General features: G+C 41.1%; 1 protein-coding gene across 7 annotated transcripts in view; it reads left to right on the top strand.

Annotated features, from left to right (window-relative positions):
- The window catches only part of LOC103114034 (S-adenosyl-L-methionine-dependent tRNA 4-demethylwyosine synthase TYW1), a 230,545-nt gene that overhangs the window by 127,817 nt on the left and 82,750 nt on the right, over positions 1-19,978 (top strand). For all 7 annotated transcript variants that reach the window (XM_060173557.1, XM_060173555.1, XM_060173556.1 and 4 more), the window contains one exon: positions 17,591-17,768. In XM_060173557.1, the coding sequence (XP_060029540.1) occupies positions 17,591-17,768 (178 nt within the window). The remainder of the gene's footprint in view (positions 1-17,590; positions 17,769-19,978) is intronic.

The raw sequence follows: 19,978 nt of genomic DNA, 5'->3' as shown, positions 1-19,978 counted from the left end.
GCATTCTGGTTCTCCTCAGGGAAGTGGCCCTGAAGAGTAGACCTTCATTTTTCCATTCTGAAATGTCCTTGATGTGGAATGACAGTCTCAGTTTTGATAGTAATTTTTCTGACAGGATCATTTTTGCAAATGCACTTTAAATGGAAATAAGTAATGAATAAATCATAAGACTGACTTTATTCACATTAACGACCTGTGTTACTAAGTTTTGTGAGTGCTTATTGTCTCCCTACCTTGTCTGAGAGACTTGTACTGTGCAGAAAGGTTTATTTGATTAGTAACCTTGTATTTAATTTAATCATTAGGCATCTTAAGTGATTTTTTTTCATCAGGTTTTCATGATGTTGGAAACATGAGTTCTAAATATATGTTGTCTTCAGCTGGGTGGTGGCACACCTTGTTTAATGTACACATTACCATGTGTAAGGACCCAGGTTACATGTCCATGGTCTCCACCTTCAGGGGGAGCTTCACAAGGGTTCAAGCTGCAGCTGTGTTTCTTTTTTTCCCCACTCACCCCCCTAGCCCGCTGAATTTCTTTAACACTATCATTATAAAAGATAGAGGAAGAAAGAGAGAAAGAAAGAAAGAAAGAAAGAAAGAAAGAAAGAAAGAAAGAAAGAAAGAAAAGTCTGGCCACCAGGGGCAGTGGATTTGTCCTGTAGGCATAAGATCCCCATCGATAACCCTGCTGGCATTTTAACTAATACACACACGCACACGCACACGCACACACACACACACACGCCATCTAATAGGAGGATGATAGATAAAAGATTGAAGAAAGAATGCAGCCTCTCCATGGACAAGTGATTAGAGGTTAGAAAGTGTAAGAGGGAGGGAATGATCCTCAGAAATTCAACAATTGCCATCAGTTCCAGTCATATAGATAACTTTTTAAAGAATATCTACTTTTGCATTAGTAATTTTCACAAAGGATTCTTTATTTTAACTTAATTGATTTGACAAAATGTTGCTACATGAGTAAAAACATCTGTTTATTTAATTAGCAGTAAAATTTTCAGAAAGGTTTTCAAGTTACAAATGCATGATACTTGGTACACATTCTTCAAGGTACCAAAGCAATTTTTCTTTAATATAGTAATAGAAAACAGACATGTATAGGGACCATGTGGTGGCACACCTGGTTAAGCGCACACATTACAGTGCACAAGGACACAGGTTCAAGCCCCTGGTCCCCATCTGCAGGGGGAAAGCTTCACGAGTGGTGAAGTAGGGCTGCAGGTGTCTGTCTCTCCCTCTCTATCTTCTCATCCCATCTCAATTTCTCTGTCTCTATCTAATAAATAAATAAAATTAAAAAAATAAAAAAGAAAACAGACATTATGTAAAGGTGTGCTGCACATAGATTTCCAGGAACATCCATTCATCTTATGTCAGATTTTCATTTTAAAAAACTAGAGTTACCTTATTTCAAACTTTTGGAATTCGCTGTTTTTTCAATACCTTCTACCCCATTTTTACATTAATTTTTTGAAAATCTGTCTTATAGCTATACTATTTGCACTAATTCTTGCTATGAGATGCAGTATTGCAAACGTAAAAACCTTAGTTATTTAAGAATGAAATACATGGGGGGGGTAGCATAATGGTTATGCAAAGAGACTCTCATGCCTGAGGCTCCAAAGTCCCAGGTTCAGTGCCCCACACTACCATAAGCCAGAGCTGAGCAGTGCTCTGGTGTTTCGCTCTGTGTCTCTCTCTGTCTGCATCTCTCTCAAAAATAAAATATAAAAAAAGAATGAAATTCACAATTCCTAGGAATCCTGAGTTTATCCTGAATGTTGGAGGTAGCCTGCAATGCTTAAAAGACAAAAGGTGACACCCCCCTCCAAGTCAGTTAGTTACCAGGACTTCTCAGCTCTGAAATGACTTCTTCAAGTAGAAGTAGAAGTAGAAGTAGAAGTAGAAGTAGAAGTAGAAGTAGAAGTAGAAGTAGAAGTAGAAGTAGAAGTAGAAGTAGAAGTAGAAGTAGAAGGAAGGGGCTGGTGGTGGCACACCTGATTAAGTGCACATGTTACAATGCCAAGGACTTTCCCACTTGCAGTGGAGCAAGCCTCTTGAGCAGTGAAGCAGTGCTGCATTTGTCTTTCTCTTTCTCTCTCCTTCCCTCTTTCCCTCTTCACTCTTGATTTCTCTCTGTCTCTATCTAATAGATAAATAAAAATATTTACAGAAAGAAAAAATAGCTCTGTAGAGGAAGAGAGGGAAAAACACCACAGCTCTGCAGCTTCCATCAACATGTTCTTGAATCTGGGTTGTGCACATGACAAGGCTATTGTTCTGTCAGGATAAGCCATCTTGTAAGTCTCTCCTCACCCCCCCATGTCAGTTAAAAATGTTAATACATTGTAAATTTGGCATTTGAACTTTAGCATTTAACATTATTTATGCTGTCTTCTCAATTGTTGATAGAAAGTAATCTAAATGATTTACACTGATGGTTGTTTTATCTTCCTTCTCCCCCCCCCTCCCCTTTTCAGTCACTTGGGTTTCACAGCTCCAGACCACCAGCTCTTTTTTTCAGATAGAAAGACAGAGACGGGAAAAAAAGGCCATAACACTGAAGCTTCTTTCAGTTATGTGTGGGCCAGTCTCAAGCCTGGGTCATGCAAAGTAAGCACATTTCCCAAGTGAATCTTGTTAGCCCAATTTAATTTTTTTTATTAGAGACATTCAGTGAGTACTAGGGTTTTATAATTTCACTCACTGTTTATCAGTGGTTAAGTAAGTTATAAGTGGTTAAATAAATTGTTAAGTGTTTATCAGTGGTTAAGTGCATCAAACTTGGACCCTCAGGCATGCAACTCTCTGCAGTCCACTGCAGAGCAACCTTCCAGCCTGAGAATGATGTTTATTAGTACTGTTGTTTATACATGAGACAAATTAATTTAGTATTTGGTATCTAAGTGGTAGTTAGTCTTCAGTTTAATAACATTGTATCTCTGGAAATATGAATTTCACGTTTAAACAGAAATGGTTATGTACATTTATAGGAAAATTTTGAAAGTAGTTTTTGTCTTTGCTGTATTCTAGATACCTCCATTTCTTCCTCTCCTTAGCATTCTACTCTGAACTCACTAATAATTCCTCTTACCCAGGTTCAGAACACTTTATTTCCTGTTGTGTTTTCTCACCCTGGAATGCAAATCCACCCTCTCCTCTGGTCCAGTAAACGTCATGATTTTATTTTTGTGTACAATGAGATTTGTTGTGGTTATTTTTTGCTCATTGCCTTCCAATTTCCAACTTTAAGTAACAAGTCATGAACAGATTTTGAAAATATTCTGATTTTTCAAATGCTTCCTGTTGTGCTTCTGTTCTCAATTCCAAGGGCAATCAGTGTCCGTTCATTTATTTTGCTGACTCATCAAAATACTTTATTCTGGTGACCTTTATTAACTTTCTCTTTATGTAATTACAAAATTAACTTTATTCTGATTACAAGTGGGCCAGAATTTCAGTGTAACTCAGCATCTCTTTAAAATGCTGCCCGATACACTTCAGTGAGGCACCACAGGATGAAATGGTTCCCCCCCACCCTCTTTAACATTTGTTGTTTCTGTCCTTTATAATGTTTGATATTCTCAGAGCAGTAAATTGGTATCTTATTGTTGACTTGTTGGTTATTATGCCAGGCCCCCTGCATTGCTTAATGCTGTGGTCTGTTTACATAATCATTGTTTTGTCTGAGACCTGCTTGCGGCAGAGGTTTAATCCCCACTATCTAGAACCTTTGCAACAACTGAAGACCCACCTTGCATGCAGGGCATTGGTTTAATCCCCACTGGTTAGATGGAAGCTTTCCTTCTCTCTACCCACTCTACTACGTATATCCTTTTCTGGCTTGCCATTTCCGCCTTGGAAGGTTAAAAAGGCAGATGAATAAAGGCAGCATTGCATTGCGTTCCCACTCAGCCACAAGAATTCCTGGTTCCTCTCCTGCTGAGTAAGCGTCAGCGAAGTTGGCTGAGTTGCATCGCTGAGTAAGCAGCAGCCTAGGTTGCCTCCAGTCGAATTCTCTCCAACCCGGAGAGCACGTGTCGGGAGGAAACACCCTCAGGCTAGCCCTGCATCTCAGAGCTGTAAATTGGTATCTCATTGTTGACTTATTTTGATAATTAACTCTGAGCACTTTCACGTGACTGTTGGATTTTTGGCTCTATTCTGTGAAGTTTCTATGTCTTCACCCCATTTTCTAATGGAGTTGCTTGTTTTTGTTTTTAATTTTTATTTTATATTTTATTTTCCCTTTTTGTTGCTGTTTTTTTGTTGTTGTTGTTGTTGTTAATGATGTCATTATTATTTTTGTTGTTGTTGTTATTAATGTCATCCTTGTTAGGACAGAGAGAAATGGAGAGGAGGGGAAGACAGAGGGGGAGAGAAAGATAGACACTTGCAGACCTGCTTTGCCGCCTGTGAAGCGGCCCCCCTGCAGTTGGGGAGCTGGGGGCTTGAACTTTGTTGTTGTTGTTGTTGCTAAGTTTAGTGAGTTCCTTATGTATTTGGGTTATTAGTCCTTTATCTGCATTAGGCTGATCTTCTCCCATTCTTTAGGGTGTCTTTATTTTTGGGTGTTAGTTTGTTTTGCTATGCAGAAGCTTTTCAGTTTTATGTAATCCCATTGGTTTGTTTTGGTTTTGTCTTTTTTATTGTTGGACATGAGTCTTTAAAGGATATTTTCTTTTATTTTTCCTTAGTGATTTAACAGTGACTAACAAGATTGTAAGATAAACAGAGGTACAATTCCGTACAGTTCCCTCCATCAGAATTCTGTGTCTCATTCCCTCCATTAGAATGTTCCCTTTTCTTTTCTTTTCTTTTTAATTTTCTTTTTAAATTTTTAATATATTTTTATATTACAGAATTATATGTCGACAGGGGTTTGAATCCACACCATTCCCACCACCACAGTTCTGAATCTTCACTTTTCCCACTGCAGTGCACCACAGTTCTCCTAAAATTGTAGACATGGGCCAATCATCTTCTCTATAACTATCTGTCCACATTATACATAGTTGCCTCCTTTTTTTCTGATTAAATTCTCTCTTTCCCTCTAAGTCACTCATGACATCATAACTACCTCCATATGTCCCTCTCCTTTTCCTTCTCTCTCATTGGGTGCTGATGGAGCCCTTTCTTTTTCCTTTCCTTTCCTTTCCTTTTCTCCTTTCTTCCTTCCTTCCTTCCTTCCTTCCTTCCTTCCTTCCTTCCTTTCTCTTCTTTCTTTCTTTCTTCCTTTCTTTCTTTCTTTCTTTCTTTCTTCCTCTCTTTCTCTTTCTTTCTTTCTTTCTTTCTTTCTTTCTTTCTTTCTTTCTTTCTCTGTTTCTCTCTTTCTCTCTTTCTTTCTTTCTTTTTCTTTCCTTTTTTTATCAAGAAGACCGAATGATAAGAGGTATTGATTTCCACACAATTACCACCACCAAAGTTCTGCATCCCATTGGAAGCTTTCCTATTCTTTATGCTCCATTGGAAGCTCTCTTATTCTTTATGAGTCTGGGACTATGGGCTCAGGATCACTATAGGATGCAGAAACTGGGAGTTCTGGCTTCTGTAATTGCTTCTCCACTGGACATGAACATTGGCGGCTCGATCTGTACTCCCAGCCTGTTTCTTTTTGTTGTTGTTGTTGCCTCCAGGGTTATTGCTGGGGCTCAGTGCCTGCACTGCTCCTGGAGGCCATTTTTTCCCCCTTTCATTGCCTTTGTTGTTGTAGCCTTGTTGTGGTCATTAGTGTTGTTGTTGATGTCGTTCGTTGTTGGACAGAATGAAATCGAGAGAGGAGGGGAAGACAGAGAGCGGGAGAGAAAGATAGATACCTGCAGACCCGTTTCCCCACCTGTGAAGTGACTCCCCTGTAGATGGGGAGCCGGGGGCTCGAATCGGGATCCTTATGCCGGTCCTTGTGCTTTGCACCACGTGTGCTCAACCCGCTACTCCCAGCCTGTTTCTGTCTTTCCCTAGTGAACCAGGGATCTGGAGAGGTGGGGTTCTAGGACATACACACAGGGAAGTCAGGTTGGAGACTTGGTGGTATCTGTGACTTGGTGGCTGAAAAAATTAAGATATAATGCAGAACAAATTGTTTAATAATCAGCAACCTAAAGGCGAGAATATAGCAGATGAGATTTGGGGGTCTCCAATTTGTAAAAAGCTAGGAAGTCTATATAAATATTGTTAACTGTAAATCCCATTGATGTGATCTGGGCCCCATATTCAGCTCAGGAGCTTGTGTAACCTCTACATCCCTATAGATCTGAGCTCACATTCTGTGGTCATGGTTAGGCTACACTCATTTCGAGACCTGTCTTATTCAAGTGGTAGAGTGTGTTGAATCAGTCTCCCTTCAGAGAATGGGGCAGTTCCTAACATTGTTACTCTACATTAAGGGTAAGGTCCTGTAGAGTCCCACAGGAGGGTTACAATGCTGTTCCTGGTGGAGATGACTAGTGATGGAGAAAGGGATCCGTTAGAGATCTAAGCCCATCATACCTATGTGGGAATTACAGGATTACCTGACTAGGGCCCAGGATGATGGGATTTTTTGGTAGTGACCAAAACAGCTATCATTAAAGTATGCCAGTCTCTTGCGCTTATCCAGTTTTTGTAGTCCTTGGTTTATCTGACAAGGTTAGCCTTAGAGTGAATGAGGGAAGTGAAATAGGAAGTAAGTGAGAAGGGTACATAGGTCTAAGTAAAACATATTTGATTAAATATTTCATGTTATCTTTTTTAAGTTTTCTACTACAGCATTACCTGGGGCTAGAACTCATTCTTACATAGATGGACACTATACATTTATACTGTAGAGAGGGCATTAGAACTAGAAAAACAGCAGTCATTCATCTCCCTTGCTCACTCTTGGAAATAATGCCCCCTCCAAACAGCCTGTGGGCTCAACTAATACCCTCTGGTTTCATAATGATGGAAAACTTGTTTCAGTCTACTTGCAGACATTCCTTGGTTCATGCTGCTCCTGGGTTATGTTGTGTACTACTTGCTGATTCAACTGCCGGCTGGTCCTTCTTCCTAAGGGGGTGGTATGGTGGGGGCATGGCTTGTGGCCTGACCTACACTCCTGCCAGGCAAACCTGAGAATCAGGCAAACCAAAGGTGGTAGTGAGCTTGCAAAATCAGACTGCTACCATTCCCACTGTGAGCTGCTAAATGCAAAATATTACACCAACTACTTCAAAACTCATCCTGAGCTGGGAGGCTGTCTGGCTGGCTGAGGTATGAGGTGCAGTGCATTGGGAGAGACCAGAAAGCCAGACTGCATACACAGAGACGCTCTGGATGGCAGTCCTCTAAGCATGTTCAACTCAAGGTGTCCAAGGATATCTGCAGGCTCCAGGGATCGTGGGAAACTGTCTTCAATCCCAGCCATGGCTCTGGAGAAAGAGGTGAAGGGTAGCCTAGGCCTATGGACAAACAAGTCTGTTATCACCAATCTTTGCAGTACACAGCTTCTCCTTGACCCCCCTCCACCTGGATTCTGAGATTCTGAATGGTCTGCTGCCAAGGCAGTGATTTCACAGAGGGAATTTACCAGGAACAGTTACCAGTCTGATGCCACCAAAAGAGATGGTACTTCACAGACCTCTCAGGGTTCAGGCCTTCCTGGAGTGTAAGATCAACCCACTTTCTTAGCATCCTGGAGCCAGACTCTCCTGGTTTTCCTTGTGCTGACAGTAAATACTGAGCAAGTCTTATCTATCCCTTACTCCTAAGCTCAGGAGTACAGACTCATTCCCTGCTCTCTTCTAGAACTAGCAAGCCTGCCTGGTACTGGGAAGGGGAGGTCTGTTCTCTTTCCCTATCTCCCAAAATACTAGAGGTGGGTTGAAGCTCTCCCCAGGCTCTCTGAGCTAGCTCAGTCTCCAAGTAGAGCCAGGATGTCCTGGGATTTAGCTAGAGGGAGGCATGTGGTGCTCATTTGTCCTGTGGGCTGCAGAGCCTTGCCCTTTTTTTTGGGTGGCAGTAGGAATACAGAAGCTAAGCTCACCGAAATCCTATTGGTTAATGTCTGGTGAATTTCCCGGAAACATTTTTAAATAGACTAACAAACTATCCTTTCTCAGTGAAAAATTTATTAAACTGCTAAAACCCCTTCGAAGCACTTTTGATTGCAAATCAGATACTTGTATAAACAAAAAATAGGAAGAAGAAGAAGAAAAAAAAAAAAGGAAAGGATATTTTCAAGTGATTCATCCAAGTGATAAAGATATGCACTTGGGGATGGGTGGGTGGGAGTTGGTTTGGGATTGTGTTTGGGATTCCAAATTAATGAGCATGAGAATCTTTTGTTGCTGGCACTGGCGTTACCCCAGGTGGCCAAGTGGCACTGTCTCTCTACACAGGTAAAGTCCTATTCTGAGTCCTTGGTGGATCCTCCCAACCCTCCCCTAACTGCTACCTTTTCCCTTTCCCTTGACTTGGGACAGCCCTTGTAGATCTGCCAGTCACAGTGGGAAGGGGAGATGGGGATTAAGTGGGTCACAGTGCATGAGGTTCAAGGATAGAGAGGATCACAGTGCAAGCAAGTCATTTTGTTCCTTCTGCTCAAGTACCCTGTCTGCTGTGGCAGACAGCCCCAGAGGAGATAACACTGCTCTTGTCCATGTTTATCTTCATTAGTTGAAGCCTTATAACCCATGAGAACCCAGAGGATTTCCGATCACATTACTGGGCTGCCTGCTACCTTCGGGTTGAAGGATCAGGGCTGGCACTGCCTAGGGTCAGCTTTTAGACCTCTGTGTTCTCTGCCTCCCACTGTGCTAGGGACTTGACAAGCAGGGTTGGCCTGCTGGTGGAGTTAGGACTACTGACCACACTGTTGCTGCTGGGCGGGCCTCTTGAGGATGTGAATCTGTGGAGAGGGCTCTGTTGGACAGCTATCTTGTCCTGAATCAGAGTGGGCATTTTGGGAGTAGATTTGGATTTACCTCAGTCTACCGCCACATCCTCCCAGCTCTTAACTACCTCTAAATCTTTCATCTTACTCGCTTCCCCCCCTACTCATTTGCAGTTTTCAACCCAATTTTCCCAACGTCACTTACTGAAGAGACTTTCTTTGCTCCATTTAATGTTTTGGGTCCCCTTGTCAAAAATTAGTTGTCCATAGGTATGTGGGTTTATTTCTGAGTTTTCAGTTCTTTTTTTTTTTTAATTTAATTTATTTATTTAGTTTCCCTTTTGTTGCCCTTGTTGTCTTTTTTTATTGTTGTTGTAGTTATTATTGTTGTTGTTATTGATGTGGTTGTTATTGGATAGGACAGAGAGAAATGGGAGAGAGGAAGGGAAGACAGAGGGGGGAGAGAAAGATAGACACCTGCAGACCTGCTTCACTGCCTGTGAAGCGACTCCCCTGCAGGTGGGGAGCCGGGGGCTGGAACCCGGATCCTTACGCCGGTCCTTGCGCTTTGCGCCACCTGCGCTTAACCCACTGCGCTACCGCCCGACTCCCAGTTTTCAGTTCTAATACATTAGTTAGTGTCTTTGTTTTGGTTCCAGTGCCAAGATAGTTTTGATTATAGCAGCCCTTTAGTATAGTTTGAGGTCAGGAAGTGTGACGCCTTCACTTTTATTCTTCTTAAGATTGTTTTGGCAGTCTGGCTATTCTCTGGTTCCAGATTGACGGGCTAGCCCTTTAGTATAGTTTGAGGTCAGGAAGTGTGACGCCTTCACTTTTATTCTTCTTAAGATTGTTTTGGCAGTCTGGCTATTCTCTGGTTCCAGATTGACGGGCTAGCATGGGGGTGCCTCTTCCCGGGCGTGTAGTCTCTGGGTTGGAGAAAACTCGACTGGAGCCAGCCTAGGCTGATACTCACTCAGCAACGTGAGGGAGATGACTCAGGAACCAAACACATGGCAGCGAGGCAGTGCAATTTCTTCATTGATTAGATAGCCAAGGCTTTTAAAAGACAGACCCGGAAGTGGCAAGTCGCAAATGGAAATGGCTAGGAAAAGGCCAGAGAAAGGCAAAATGGGGCTGGGAAGGTAGAAACTTCCTTAGCAACTGTTGCGAGGGTTTTAACTGGTAGGATTAATAATATCCTGGAGGCAGGGTAGAAAGAAGCTAGATCAAAGGAATAGAATGGGTGGGGATCTTTCAGGCAAAACAATGACTATGTAGGTAGACCTTAGTATCAGTAATACAGAGTGGAGCAGGGGAGCTGGCTTAATGTTTTAAGGAATGCCAGGCTCATGGAGGCAGAAAAATGCAGGGTGGTTTTGTGAGGCTCCTCACAATTTCCTGTTTCTAGTTTCTTGAAGAGTGGTTCATTATTTTCAGTGTACAAATCTTACTCTTCCTTTGCTAACTTTATTCCTAAATATTTGATTTATTTTTGCTGCTCCAGTTAAAGGGATTGATTCTGGATTCCTTCTCCTAGTTTAGTGTTTGCATAGTGGGATACCACTGAAGCTTGTATATTTTGTAGGTTTCCACTTTACTGTATTGCTCAATAATTTCCAGGGGTCTTCTACCGGACTCTTTAGAATTTTCTATATATACTGTCATAACATCTGCAAATAGTGACAGTTTTACTTCTTGTCTTCTAGTCTGTATCCCTTTAATTCCTTTTTCTTATCTAATTGCTATGACTAGGACTTCCAAGACTACATTGATTAGTAGTGATGATAATGGACAAGCCTGCCTTGTACCTGACTCAAGAGAGAAACCTTTCAGTTTCTCACCATTGTGTATCATGTTGTCTGTAGGTTTCCTGTATATACATAGAGTCAACTAGTTTGAGGAATTTCCCGTCTATACCTGTTCTTTCAAAATTTTTGATCATGGAAGGATGCTAGATCTTATCAAAGGCTTTTCTCTGCATCTCTTGGAATACTCATATAATTTTTTATTTTATTTTATTTTTGTGTGTGTGTGTGTTGTTGTTGTTGTTGATGTGGTGGATCACATTCACTGACATATGTATACTGAACCAACCTTGCATCTATAGTATAAATCCTGCTAGGTCATGATGCACACAGTCTTCTATTTTTTTAATTTTAATTAATTTTAAAAAGGAAAGACTCACAAAAAAAAAAAGGATAAGACGGGTACAACTCCACACAATTCCGACTGCCAGAACTTCATATCCCCTCCCCTCCCCTGATAGCATCTTTTTTAAAAAAAAAAATTTATTTATAAAAAGGAAACATTGATTAAACCATAGGATAAGAGAGTTACAACTTCACACAATTCCTGTTACCAGAACTCTATCCCATCCCCTCCCCTGATAGCTTTCCTGCAGAAGGTGGAAGGTCTGGCTTCTGTAATTGCTTCCCCGCTGAACATGGGTGTTGACAGGTTGATCCATACTCCCAGCTTGTCTCTCTCTTTCCCTAGTGTTTCAGGGTTCTGGGGAATTGGAGCTCCAGGACACATTGGTGGGATTGTCTGTCCAGGGAAGTGAGGTCGGCATCATGCTAGCATCTGGAACCTGGTGGTTGAAAAGAAAGTTAACATACAAAGCCAAACAAATTGTTGACTTAAAGGCTGGAATAGTGCAGATGAAGAGTTGGGAGGCCCTCCATTTTATAGATAGCTAGTAGGCATATTTTAGTTATATTCCAAAGGGCCTGTGGCTATATTAGTGTTTTTTTTTTTTCTTTATTTGTTTGCCTGAGCCTGAAATCTGAAATCTAGGTGGATCCTAATTATTGTATGGGGAGGTGGTGTCATGGCTGGTAGAAGGACAAGAAAGTTGGATCAGGGAAGAGAATAGCTCCCATATAAGGGAAAGGTGTATAAATATTATTGACGGTAAATCCCATCGATTTGATGTGATCTGGGGCCCATATTCAGCTTAGGAGCCTATGTGACCACTGCATCCCTGTAGATCTGAGCTCACATTCTGTGGTCATAAGTAGGAAAGTTCCAAGCTACCCCAATATCAGGACCCATTTTCCTCAGGTGGAGCATAGAGTATGTTGTCCAGTCTCCCTTCGTAGGATGGAACATTTTCTACCATTGTTGATCCAAGTTGAGGGCAAGGTCCTATGGGGGTACACACAGGGGTTTATTGTATTGTTTCTGATCGAGATGACTGGTAACAATGGAAAAAGTGATTTATTCGAGGTCTAGGCCCATCATGTCTGTTTGGGAATCTCAAGACTCCCTGAATAGGGCCCCAGCTGATGGAGTGGCCTGATAGTGACTAAAGAGTCATCATTAAATTATGCCAGTCTCTTGCCCTTATTCAGCTTTGGCAGTCCTTGCTTTGCTAAGGTTAGCTTTGGAGTGAGTGAGAGAACTGTAATATATATCAAGTAGGTGAGGAGGGTAACTAAGTCTAAGTAGACACTATTTCATTATGAACTTGATATGGACTCACTACAGACTATTGTATATTTTTGTTTTCAAGTATATATTTTATCCTAATATATGGATACATGTGAATATATGCACTATCTTATGGGACCTGGTCTATATCTAGGTTTTGGGATTGATTTTGTTAGGAAGTGAACCTTCTGGAATGGAATTTGAGAATACTATGAAATGAAAGGTCTCACCTGAGTAATGAGGCTCAAGGGTTGACATTCCATGCCTGACGTCTCTGAACACAGTCTGAAGTGAAGCATGCTGAGGTGGAACTCCTTGTGTTGATTAGGTTGGGATCATCCGATGCAATATCATTTGGTATGACTTGAGAGGAGCATGCAGGAAAGTAAGCCCCGCCCTAGAGGTTCCAGGACTGGGGAAAATATAGGCTCTAAAGAGGAAGCAGGAGATTCCTGCTGTCTTAGGGTTTAAGAAGACAATAGATAGTTATTGCTATAATCATATTATTTGGCAATTGGGTTAACTTTGAAATATCCCTTTGTTAGGATTTGTTGTATCATACACAACATCACCATAATTTATGTCCTTTGACATTATTTGTATACAGCTGTGCCTCTAGTTGCTTCTGTTCTCCCTAGTCTAAGCTTTTAAGAGAGTCAACAATCAAAGACTCAGCCTATGTATTAAAAAGACTCAGTATGTGATATAAAAGGTTTGAGACATTCAATCAATTTTCCCCTTTTGTATTAAATAGTGATTTATATGACTACAAATTGATTGGAGTAACATGAACACCATTCCCACCACCAAAAGACTCTGTCCCATCCCACCCACCCCCTCCCCTCCCTCGCTCCCTCAACCCATGAAGCTGAACATCACCTTCACCCTCAACCCAGGGTTTTTACTTTGGTGCCCTACTCCAAATTCAGTTAAATCCTGCTTTGAGTTTCCCTTTCTGTTATTCTTTCTCAACTTATGTTTATGTGTGGGATCATCCCATACTTATCTTTATCTTTCTGACTTAGCTCACTTAACATAATTCCTTCTAGCTCCATCCAAGAAGGGTCAGAGAAGGTGGGTTCATTGTTCTTCATAGCTGTGTAGTATTCCAGTGTGTATATATACCACAACTTTATCAGCCACTCTTCTTTTTTTTTTAAATTTTTTATTTATAAAAAGGAAACATTGACAAAAACCATAGGATAAGAGGGGTACAACTTCGCATAATTCCCACCACCATACCTCCGTATCCCATCCCCTCACCTGATAGCTTTCCTATTCTTTAACCCTATGGTAGTATGGACCCAATATCATTGTGGGGTGCAGCAGATTGAAAGTCTTGCTTCTGTAATTGCTTCCCTGCTGAACATGGGCGTTGATAGGTCGATCCATACTCCCAGCCTGTGTGTCTCTTTCCCTAGTGGAGGGGATCTGGGGAAGTGGAGCTCCAAGGACATTGGTGGGATTGTCTGTCCAGGAAAGTCTGGTCGCATCCTGCTAGCATCTGGGAACCTGGTTCAGCCACTTTTCTGTTGTTGTGCACCTGGATTGCTTCCAGGGTTTAGCTATTACAAATTCTGCTGCTATGAGCATAGGTGTACACATTTCTTTTTGGTTGGGTATTATGGAGTCCTTAGGGTATATCCCTAGGAGAGGAATTACTGGGTCATATGGAAGGTCCATGTCTAGCCTTGTGAGTGTTTTCCAGACTGCCCTCCACAGAGGTTGGACCAGTTTACATTCCCACCAGCAGTGCAGAAGGGTTTCTTTCTCCCCATAGCTTCTCCAGCGTTTGTTGCTGCTATACTTTTTGATGTATATCATTCTCACAGGGGTGAGATGCTATCTCAGTGTTGTTTTTATTTGCATTTCTCTGACAGTCAGCGACCTGGAACAATTTTTCATGGTTTGTTGGAAGAGCTTGAGGAGTATAGGTAGTAGCTCCTTTTTTTAAAAAAAAAATTTATTCCCTTTTGTTGCCCTTGTTTTATTATTGTAGTCATTATTTTTGTCATCATTCTTGGATAGGAAAGAGAGAAGTGGAGAGAGGAGAGGAAGACAGAGAGGAGTAGTGAAAGATAGACACTTGTATACCTGCTTCACCGCCTGTGAAGCGACCCCCTGCAGGTGGGAGGGTGGCTTGAACCGGGATCCTTATGTTGATCCTTGCGCTTTGCACCACCTGCACTTAACCTGCTCTGCTACCACCTGATTCCCAGTAGCTCCTTTTTTTTATTGTTGTAGTTATTTTTGTTCTTGTTATTGATGTTATTAGATAGGACAGAGAGAAATGGAGGGGGGGAAAGGACAGAGAGAGGGAGAGAAAGATAGACACCTGCAGACTTGTTTCACCGCCTGTCAAGCGACACTCATGCAGGTGGGGAGCTGGGGGCTAGAACCGGGATCCTTGTGCTCGTCCTTGTTCTTAGCGCCACGTGTATTTAACTCACTGCGCTACCGCCTGACTCCCTCAATAGCTCCTTTTTAAAGGCTTTATAGGGGGCCAGGTGGTGGTACACCTGATTAAGTGCACATAGTACGAAGTACAGGCTCCTCCACAAGGATCTGGGTTTGAGTCTCCCCACCCTCCACTTGTAGAGGGAAACTTCACAAGTCAAGCCGGTCTATAGGTGTCTTTCTCCCTCTCTACCTCCCTCACCCCTCCCAATTCCTCTTTGTCCTATTCAATAAAATGGGGAGGGGGGAATCTCTGTACTGAGCAATATATCATGTTTATTATGTATTATTCAGTTTCTTTTTTTTAAAGCAAATCTTTTGTTTATTTATTTACTTGATAGAGACAACCAGAAATTGAGAGGAAGTGGGGAGATAGAGAGGGACAGAGAGATACCTGCAGCCCTGCTTCACCACTTGTGAAGCTTTCACCTTGCAGGTGGGGACAGGGTCTTGAACCTGAATCCTTGCACATTGTAACATGTGTGCTCAACCAGGTGTGCCACCACCAGCCCTCTCAGTTTATTTCTATGACATTAGGATACAAAATCTGTAAATTAGTTTTGGCTTTGACCTCTTTTGATGAGAATGTGTTATAATTAATCTGATCCATTTGATGATTGCCCAAGAGCAAGAGCTGTTCAGGATAGGAGAAGTGTCAGAAACTTGTTTTAGGAAAGACATAAATAAATCAGATTGTCAAAAGTTTAGTTTTAATTGTGAAAAGGGTAAGCGCTTGTATGCACAGAGAGAGTGAGGTGGGGTTGGGGCTCACAGTGTTGTGTGTCATAGTGGATGGGAAATATTCCAGTAGCTTTGCTCCTAAATGCAGTGTCTCCTGTTACTGTTATTTTGACTGTGGTCCTTCTCCAAAACTTCTGTTAGAAGTAAAGAGGATGCCTTTTTTTTTTTTTTTTTTTTTTGATACATTTCTTTGAGGACCATGATGGAAGGCATGAGACTGAATTCTTGTGGAATAAAAAAAAATTATATTGAGACCATTATCACTTTGGCAGTGATCAGAAAATATAAATGTGCTTTTATGAGGGAGAAAGAAAGGCTTTACATATTCTTTACATATTCTTCTTAGCACTTACTATTGAAAAAATTAGAAAAAAGTCTCTGGATAGGTGTTGAGAAACAGAGAGGGGTGAGAGAGCCATAGAGGAAGGACAGACACCACAGCACCACTCATGAAGTTTCCCCTTTGTGTGGTGCTCCAGTGCTCCAATGTTGGCTGGGGCATTGAACTGGTAAAGTGTGAGTTCTGGAGGGTGAGTCCTCTCTGGGTTGCTGGAATGTTTTGTTTTGTTTTGTTTTGTTTTTCTATCCTGTGTGCTTTCCCCCCTCCACCTCCATATCTGTTTGGACTTTGTACATGACTTCCTGGTAGATCCAACTCTTGGTAGTTAGGAGAACTTAGCCAGTGCTCATTATTCTGCTTTCTGATTTTTATTTAGGCTTTTTCTGCAATTCAGATTAAATACTCATCTATTCATAGGAAAGATTGAAGTTAATGATATTTTTTACAAAGAGAAAATTTTGTACTTAATGTTGAGTTGTCTTGTCAACATAGTGAGTTAAGTATCAACTTTTAAGACTTTACTTCACTTGAGTTAAAATCTTAGTTTTCAGTAGCCTAAAAATTATCCATCTGAAAATACCAACATGAAATACATTCTGAGACTGCAGTTAGTTAGTCATAAAAGACTAAAAAAAAAAAGACATAAAAGACCTGCTGCTTTTATATTATTCTGATTTTAGCCTGTATTATGCTATTTGATCTCTTAGGTATTTCCACTTGCAAATAATTTCAAGTAGAGAGAAAGAGAGTGAAATAAAACCCTTTTTTTGATGAAACCTCAATCACTATTATCCAAACAAAAAGAGGAAACCTGGGAAAATAGCTTATCTTTTACTGTGAACAGGTTTCTTCTTTTTGTTTGGATAATAGTGATAATAGTGATTGGATAATAGTGATAATAGTGATTGAGGTTTCATCAGTTTTAGATATCAGGCAGCAGATATTGATAATTACAAATTCTCAGATGTTTCCTGTGTGCCTGCACTTTGCCAAGGCAATTTGTACATCCTTTTTCTCATTTCATTGTGATACAAACCTTTGATATGTGTAATGTTTACAGTTAAGAAAAGTACATTTGGGAGTCAGGCAGCTAAGCAGCGAGTTAAGCACAGATGGTGCAAAGTGCAAGGACTGGCGTAAGGATCCCGGTTAGAGCCCCTGGCTCCCCACCTGCAGGGACATTGCTTCACAGGCAGTGAAGCAGGTCTGCAGGTGTCTTATCTCCCCACCCCACACCCACTCCCATCTTCCCCTCCTCACTCCATTTCTCTCTATTCTACGTAACAAATAACAATAATAACGACAACAATAAAACAAGGGCAACAAAAGGGAATAAATAAGTAAATATTTAAAAAAGAAGAAAAGTACATTTAAAATAGTGTCTAATAAGTCTCATATTTTTCACATCTTGCTGAAATGGAGTTTTGAAAAACAAGACAACAAATTCAATTAATGTCCAGGAAAAAAAAATCTGTTAGTAAAGATAATCCCCATGGGGACTATCCAACACTTAACCATTTGATGTGAACCATCTTGTCTCTTTCTCTCCCTCAAGAGTGACCAAGCATCCTGGCTCTCCCCAGCTTCCTCAGTTCCCTCTGTACTCTGTTTTTGTCTTATATTATTTGGCTAATAAAACAAATGAGATTGTTCTCCATAATAAAATATTTTGATAGAGAAAATTAAAGTGATATATTTTCTCTTTGTGTTTTTTGAGATGATTCCTTTTTAATGTTTTCCAGGAGTACCAGGTGTCAAAGAAGAACGCTTCAAAGAAGGAATGACAGTAAAGCACTGTGCATTGTCCCTTGTAGGAGAGCCAATAATGTACCCTGAAATCAATCAGTTTTTGAAACTACTCCATGAATGTAAAATCTCTAGTTTCCTGGTCACAAATGCACAATTCCCTGTGGAAATCAGGTTAGTGGTCCAGTTTATTAAAATGTGCTGCTTGAATCTGACTGAAAAACCACAAACACATTCAGAAAGGGTTTATCGATTACTAGCCACACACGGTCATTGGTCTGTGGTGAGCTGAGATGGTCCTGTTCTTAAATTTGATCCTATTAAAGGAGATATCATTAGTAAAACTCGTATGGGTACAAATAAACCGCTAGGCAAGTTCAAAAGGAAATATAATTCTTTCAAGGTGGGATAAGGGGAGTTTTCAGGAAAGCATTGTCATTCATCTTCATCAAACATGGTTTATTTATTTACTTTTGTTAAACATCTTATAAGAAAGATAGAATTGGAAAATTTTTTTTTTTTTATTTAAGAAAGGATTAATTAACAAAACCATAGGGTAGGAGGGGTACAACTCCACACAATTCCCACCGCCCAATCTCCATATCCCACCCCCTCCCCCGATAGCTTTCCCATTCTCTATCCCTCTGGGAGCATGGACCCAGGGTCATTGAGGGTTGCAGAAGGTAGAAGGTCTGGCTTCTGTAATTGCTTCCTCGCTGAACATGGGCGTTGACTGGTCGGTCCATACTCCCAGTCTGCCTCTCTCTTTCCCTAGTAGGATGGGTCTCTGGGGAAGCTGAGCTCCAGGACACATTGGTGGTGTCTTCAATCCAGGGAAGTCTGGCCGGCATCCTGATGACACCTGGAACCTGGTGACTGAAAAGAGAGTTAACATACAAAGCCAAACAAATTGTTGAGCAATCATGGACCCAAAGCTTGGAAAAGTGGAGAGGAAGTATTAGGGAGGTACTCACTGCAAACTCTAGTATACTTCTGCTTTCTTACTTTGGTGCCATACTCCAAACTCAGTCATTTTCTGCTTTGCGTTTCTACTTCTTTTTTTTTTTTTTACATGCATAACGTTCCCCAGATTCCCATTTAGCAATACAACCCCCACTATTTCATTCATCATTTTTCATGGACCTGTATTCTCCCCACCCACCCACCCACCCCAGAGTCTTTTACTTTGGTGTAATACTCCAATTCCATTTCAGGTTCGACTTGTGTTTTCTTTTCTAATCTTGTTTTTCAACTTCGGCCTGAGAGTGAGATCATCCCATATTCATCCTTCTGTTTCTGACTTATTTCACTCAACATGATTTTTTCAAGGTCCATCCAAGATCGGCTGAAAACGGTGAAGTCACCATTTTTTACAGCTGAGTAGTATTCCATTGTGTATATATACCACAACTTGCTCAGCCACTCATCTGTTGTTAGACACCTGGGTTGCTTCCAGGTTTTGGCTATTACAAATTGTGCTGCCAAGAACATATGTGTACACAGATCTTTTTGGATGGATGTGTTGGGTTCCTTAGGATATATCCCCAGGAGGGGAATTGCAGGGTCATAGGGTAGGTCCATTTCTAGCCTTCTGAGAGTTCTCCAGACTGTTCTCCACAGAGGTTGGACCAATTGACATTCCCACCAGCAGTGCAGGAGGGTTCCTTTGACCCCACATCCTCTCCAGCATTTGCTGCTGTTACCTTTTCTGATGTGTGACATTCTCACAGGAGTGAAGTGATATCTCATTGTTGTCTTGATTTGCATTTCTCTGACAATCAGAGACTTGGGGGCATTTTTTCATGTGTTTCTCGGCCTTTTGGATCTCTTCTGTGGTGAATATTCTGTCCAATTCCTCCCCCCATTTTTGGATGGGGTTATTTGTTGTCTTGTTGTTGAGTCTGGTAAGCTCTTTATATATGTTGGTTATTAAACTCTTATCTGATGTATGGCATGTAAAGATCTTCTCCCATTCTGTGAGGGGTCTCTTGATTTGGGTAGTGGTTTCTTTTGCTGTGCAGAAGCTTTTTAATTTGATGTAGTCCCATAGGTTTATACTTGCCTTAGTCTTCCTTGTAATTGGATTCGTTTCATTGAAAATGTCTTTAAAATTTATGCGGAAAAAAGTTCTTCCAATATTTTCCTCTAAGTATCTGATAGTTTCTGATCTAACATCCAAGTCCTTGATCCACTTGGAATTTACTTTTGTATTTGGTGAAATACAGTGATTCAGCTTCATTCTTCTGCATGTTTCAACCCATTGTTTCCAACACCATTTGTTGAAGAGACTCTGCTTTCCCCATGTAATAGTCTGGGCCCCTTTGTCAAAGATTAGATGTCCATAGGTGTGGGGCCTCATTTCTGGGCTCTCAGTTCTATTCCAC

Source organism: Erinaceus europaeus, chromosome 15 (genome assembly GCF_950295315.1).
Source record: "Erinaceus europaeus chromosome 15, mEriEur2.1, whole genome shotgun sequence".
In the NCBI taxonomy this organism is placed as follows: domain Eukaryota; kingdom Metazoa; phylum Chordata; class Mammalia; order Eulipotyphla; family Erinaceidae; genus Erinaceus; species Erinaceus europaeus.
This window is presented reverse-complemented; position numbering and strand designations above follow the sequence as displayed.